Here is a 6402-nt window from a genome sequence, read left to right as displayed (position 1 = left end):
CCCCATCTTTTGCCAAAGCTCCCTCCGTAGTCCTAAACTCCGATGTCCTAACCAGAAGTCTCCAACTTGGACAGAGAAACCGAGTCATTGGACTCGATTTCTGGCCTACGTGGACGATCTAACCACCTCAGCTACTGGCAAAATAATAAAATAACAACTGGGAAATCGAGTCCTCTGGACTCAAATTGTTAGAAACCAAATTAGTTTAAAACGTTTCCTAACTAATGATATTGTTTGGATTTTGTAGTTATTTTCTAAAAAATCCCCATCTTTTGCCGAAGCTCCCTCCGTAGTCCTAAACCCCGATGTCCTAACCAGAAGTCTCCAACTTGGACAGTAATGATCGTGCCTCAGAACCAAAACAGTAGTAAAGCCGAAGCTTTTAACAAATTATAACAACATATTCTCTCACTGTCTCTGTCTTGAGCTCTCTCTCTCAGCTTCCTCAAATCCAACACTAGACATGCTCCGCCACAGCCACTCCCAGCTAGCGGCCACCGCCACCCACCTCCGTCTTTTCTCCACCGCTGATCCAAACCTCCTCCTCCAATCGTACACTGTGACACCACCACTCAAACCCTGGCCCCAGCGCCTCTACCCAAAGCGCCTAGTCTCCATGATCACCCGCCAACAAAATCTCGACCTTGCCCTCCAAATCTTCCACTACGCCGGCAAATTCCACCCCGACTTTTCTCACAATTACGACACCTACCACGCCATTATCCAACGCCTATGTCGAGCCCGAGAATTCAATCCCGTCGAGTCCTTGCTCTCCGACCTTCGTCACTCCCACATCAAATGCGGCGAAAACCTTTTCGTCGACGTTATACGAAGTTACGGTCTCGCTTCTAAACCTGACCTCGCCGTTAAAACCTTCCTGCGCATTCATACCTTCGATGTTCAACGCTCAGTCAGGTCGCTGAACACTTTGTTGAACGCTTTGGTTCAGAACAAACGATATGGTTTGGTTCATGTTTTGTTCAAGAATAGTCAAACTAGATTTGGGGTTGTGCCCAATGTGTTTACTTGTAACATTTTGATTAAGGCAATGTGTAAAAAGAATGATGTGGAAGGTGCACTCCAGGTGCTCGATGAAATGCCTGGTATGGGGTTTGTGCCTAATTTGGTTACTTACACCACTGTTTTAGGTGGGTATGTTGCGCGGGGCGATATGGGTAGTGCTAGGAGGGTTTTTGTTGAGCTTTTTGATAGAGGGTGGGTGCCTGATGCTACTACGTATACGGTTTTGATGGATGGGTTTTGTAAGCTAGGGATGTTGGTTGACGCAATTAAGTTGATGGATGATATGGAGGAGAATGGGGTTGAGCCCAATGAGGTTACCTATGGTGTCATGATTGAGGCTTATTGTAAAGATAAGAAGTCGGGCGAAGCACGTAACTTGCTTGATGATATGCTTGAGAAGAGATATATACCTAGCTCAACACTTTGTTGTAAGGTGGTTGATGTGTTGTGTGAAGAAGGGAAGGTTGAGGATGCATGTGCGTTGTGGAAGAGGCTTTTGAAGAAGAATGTTACACCTGATAATGCAATATCAAGCTCACTTATACATTGGCTTTGTAAGGAAGAAAAGATAAGGGAAGCAAGGAAGTTGTTTGATGAATTTGAGAGGGGTTCTATTCCGAGTGTTTTGACTTATAATACACTCATAGCGGGGATGTGTGAGAAGGGAGAGTTGTGTGAGGCAGGGAGGGTGTGGGATGACATGGTGGAAAAAGGTTGTGCTCCTAATGCTTTTACCTATAACATGTTGATTAAGGGGTTTTGTAAGGTTGGCAATGCAAAGGAGGGGATCAAAATCCTGGAGGAAATGTTAGAAAAGGGATGTTTGCCGAACAATTCAACTTACTCTGTATTGATCAAGGGGCTTTATGACTCCGGAAAGGAAGAAGAAATTATAGAGGTTCTTTCAATGGCCATGTAAAGTGGAGGAATTGATAGTAATTCTTGGGGTCTTTTCTTAACCGACATCATTGTTAATCTCAATAGTGGGACTGATGGTCTTAACAGAATATATATGGATAGTGGTTTATAAAAGTTCATGGATTATATAGTCAACTTCAGAGACATGAGGGTTAGGAGCTGTAGACACCACATTTTCGCGGTCTCTTACAGGAGTATCTTTTTAAGATAAATCCAGGAGATTTCTAAATCTTACCATCTGGCCCTGGGGAGACTTACATTTTCTCTTCCCGGAAACTACAAAGAATCTGAGGGTCAAGGGGAAAGAGGGGGAAGGGGTGGCGGTTGCCAAGATGTCCCTCAACAAGTTTGTCTTGCTATGTTTTCACTCCTAAAATGCATTCAATGGTCAGTCATGCAGAAGGGGGATGTGCATTGGGACACTGTGTTTGAGCTGCCTTTGTCCAGTATTTATCATTGGAGAAGTGCATAGCAAGGGCTCTTAACTATTAATGACTTTGTAGGAGCATGGTATGGCCAGTAGCCTAATTCAAATTGTTGGATCAAAAGCATTTGGGCAGGTCAAGGAAGAAACTGATTTTATTGTGAACATTCAGAATGTTTAAGTTCTGGTGATGGCCAGGATATATGGGTATTTAGATGCCAACAACGATAAGAGAAACATACTCTCTCTTCATGGCAGGGTGTGGGGGAGTGGTGCGTTGGGGGGTGGTGCGTTCTGAATTACTGAGGTAGTATATGCATTCAAAGTGTCCGCACAGATTGAAAAAGTATAACTTGGCTTTCAACATCTTAGCCTCCCTGAGAAGATCATAAAATTTGCCGTTACACCATTGCTTGATAGCCAGTTCACAATAATTCCGTTCAGAAACAAGTAATCCACCTCCTTTACAGTGTAATAGAATCAGATCTATAAGCATCAAATACCTATATAAAAAAAAAAAAAAAAAAAAAATGTTTTATAAGCATCAAATATATGGTGACATAGCTCAAATGCTTCTTGTCCTATATGCTAATTTGTCTTTGTGATATCAAAGTCACTATATGTAAATTGTATGTTAACTTTAAACATTTGCCTGAATGCATCTTAAATTGAAGGTGGGCTTTTGGTGGATTGTGACCGCGGTGGTTTATTTTTAGGTGGAATTACAAATTACCCATCTATGATTTAGCCCGAATTTAACTTACCCACCTGTAGTTTCATTTTTGACATTTTATCCACCTGCGCTTCACTTTGTTACTACTTTATAACTTGCCACCCTTTCAGACGTTATTTGTTGATGCTCATTTCGGAAAAAAAGCCCAATAGCAGGAAGAAGCCCAACAATATGGGCAGAAAAGAGTTAGTAAATTAAGAAAAAAACCATTAAGCCCAAATGGCAGGAATAATGGATCATAAGCCTAGAAAATAATAAATGGGCCTCAAAAGAAGCAAGTGGGCCTAAAGGAGCCCAAAAAAAGAAGTAGTAAACCCATGGGTAGTATGAAAGCAAGAATGGGCCGAAGCAAGACCAAAGTGATAAAGTAAGTGAGTAAGGGGTTGATGGAAAGCCCATGAATCCCAAAGGTAAATGATATGATAATTGAGCCGGGGAAACCCAAAAGAGTTAGCAAAAACTCATGAAAACGCAAAATTGGAATGGGCCAAGGAAGTCCATAAGCAATGGAATGAGTCAAGAAGGCCCGAAGTAGCATGAATGTAAGCCCAATAACAATACTGAGTCACTGTAATTAAGTGAAAGAAAAGCATACATCAGACTCAAAAGAGGCCCAACAAGCACAGATCAAATAAAACCATAGTAGGAATAACAGAGTGGCATGATAGGAATGCTAGCAAGTTTACAGAAGGAGCAAAGAGTGGGTTAAAGAGAGAAAAGCCCACAATTAAGCAAGGCCCAACCCTTGAAGGAAGCAAGCCATAAAGAATGAAGGATCAGGAAACCAGCTCACGCCATAAGAGGTCAAGAAAGAGCAACAAAATACATAGACGAGCCTCCACGCCATGGCAAACGCATGAGCAATAGACGACACACACGGAAGTGGAGCATGCACAAGGCTCAAGCACTACCAACTTGTACCCAGCCAATACAGGAATGATGGGTCATGAGGCAAAGGTAAAAGAGGGTATGGTCTGGTGATGGGGAGAAGCAGGAGCCTATTATGGGGTTCCTGCTCAAACTCTTTTGGGGGAAATGTCCTGTTGGGATGACATACCACCTAAAAGAGAGAAAGATGAGTTGGAACCACTAGGTGCATGCCATGAAGGAAGGAAGCAAGGCTCAGCCCTTGAAGGAAGCAAGACATAAAGAATGAAGGATTAGGAAACCAGCTCATGCCACAAGAGGTCAAGAATGAGCAGTAGAACACACAAATGAGCCTCCACGCCATGGCAAACGCATGAGCAACAGATAAGCTTTAGACACACACGAAAGTAGAGCATGCACAAGGCTCAGACACCATCAACCTGTACCCAGCCAATACAAGAATGGTGGGCCATGGGCCAAAGGTAAGAGAGGGTATGGTTTGGCGGTGGGGAGAAGGAGGAGCCTATTCTCTCAAAGTGGATAATTTCTACAGCAGGATCTTTCTGTGAGGTTATCCACGTTAAGGGAGTGGTTCCCTCCTTGGTCTTAGTTCCATAATACAACTAAGCACGGCAGACTAACCATTTCTTTTTTGATTTTATTGATTAAGTTTCAGCGTTATTTCTCTTTTATCTTTGCCATTTTATTCATAATGCGTTTCTATTGTTGTGTTGTTCTTCTTTTTTATAATATTTGGAATTCTTTGCTTGTTTTGACTAATAGTAGACGCTTATCCTTTATTGTTGCTATATTATACTTGTCTATTGTAACTCTTTCGTAACAGTTTCATCTGCCATGGGCATGTGACCAAAATTTCAACAAAAGGGTTTTAGTTTGCGCACAAGCAGATCTGAGGTGAGTTGCAATTGGATCGATTCTGACTCTCCTACCCAAAACCTTTGGGCTGTAGTGGGCAGGAGGTAGCCTAGTCCACAATCTTAGAAAGGCCCACCACATTACTCTAACACATTTTTTATCAAAAACAAAACCCAAAATAGATCAAACACTCCTCTCTCCCCAAACACACTCTCATCCACGCGTGCTCACCCAACTAAGATCCTAGATGCTACAAGGTAGAGAGCTTCAGATAATGGACCGAGAACCATCTAGGGCCATCACAACCACCATCGGAACCCACAACCACCGCAACCTCCATCGGAAACCACAACCATTGCAAGCCCTAATCTACAACCACCACCAAAATCAAATCAATCCACAACCCAAAACTACAAAAATAAAACAAAACCCATAAAGCAAATTTTGAGAGAGAAGAAATGTAGTTCGATTTAACTCTTTATCACCTCTTTCCAATCCTTTAATCTCTCTTTCTCGATCTCTACGCTTTTCTCTCCTCCATCTTCCACGATCCAAACCCACAGTTGAGCTGCACCTAACACCGATTATCAAGATAAAATCACGACCCTAGGGCCACTGTCACACCACCAAACTCCTGGGCCACAACTAATCTACCATGGGCAAGGGTGGTGAATTGATAGAGGAGGACAAGGGATGTGTCTAGAGGCAGTGAAGAAACGGGCATTGGGAGTGGAAATTAGGGAGGGGCGTTTTAGGGTTTTGCAATTTGAGATATCTTTGAGAAGAGAAGAAGATGAATGGTTTGTCTGAATTTTGAAGATGTCTGTGATAGAGTAACAGTAGAGATGGGTTTGCACTAATGGTATTTATAAGGAGTTGGTACATTTTGTAGGAAAGTTAATATATTTTGCGGGAAAACATGTATATTCTACAAGAAAGTCAGTATATTTTGTTGGAAAGTTTATATATTCTATGGGCAATTCTATACATTTCGTGGTAAAGTCTATATATTTTGTGAATAATTCTATACATTTTGTAAGAAAGTTTGTATATTGTGCGAATAAGTCTGTACATTTTGTAGAAAAGTTTATATAGTTTGAAAAAAAAAAATCTATATATTTTGCAAAAAAGTATGTATATTCTACGAATAAGGTTGATACATATTGTGGGGAAATATGTATATTTTTCGGAAAAGTCTTTATATTTTGTGGGAATGTCTATACATTTAACCTAAGTATATTAACCCAATTATGGTTAAGAATTGGTACATTTTGTAGGAAAGTTGGTACATTTATAAGGAGTTGGTACAACTACAGCAAACCCATACAACAAATTTAGGTAAAGTAAAGACATAGATCAAATTCAAAATCTTTTGTTTTGATATGATAATAAATTATCAATTTTCCTAAAAATTTAAGCTACTAAAAAAATAGTAAATTTAATAATTTAACCATAATTCTTATAAATAATTTTTGTAGTGACCAAATCCTTGAGATCACTTTCATATCTTGTGTTTCTTGTTAAAAACATTAACCTATTGAGTGCGTCAACTCAAGTGGGT

General features: G+C 40.8%; 1 protein-coding gene across 1 annotated transcript; it reads left to right on the top strand.

Annotated features, from left to right (window-relative positions):
* The first annotated feature begins 251 nt into the window (after window positions 1-251).
* Window positions 252-3056, top strand: LOC126696806 (pentatricopeptide repeat-containing protein At5g16420, mitochondrial). Its single transcript, XM_050393531.1, is given in 1 exon segment — window positions 252-3056. A coding segment is annotated over 1 exon segment (1590 nt). The 5' UTR covers window positions 252-463; the 3' UTR covers window positions 2054-3056.
* The last annotated feature ends 3346 nt before the right edge of the window (window positions 3057-6402 follow it).

The sequence above is a fragment of the Quercus robur genome, chromosome 8, assembly GCF_932294415.1.
Source record: "Quercus robur chromosome 8, dhQueRobu3.1, whole genome shotgun sequence".
Classification (NCBI taxonomy): domain Eukaryota; kingdom Viridiplantae; phylum Streptophyta; class Magnoliopsida; order Fagales; family Fagaceae; genus Quercus; species Quercus robur.
This window is presented reverse-complemented; position numbering and strand designations above follow the sequence as displayed.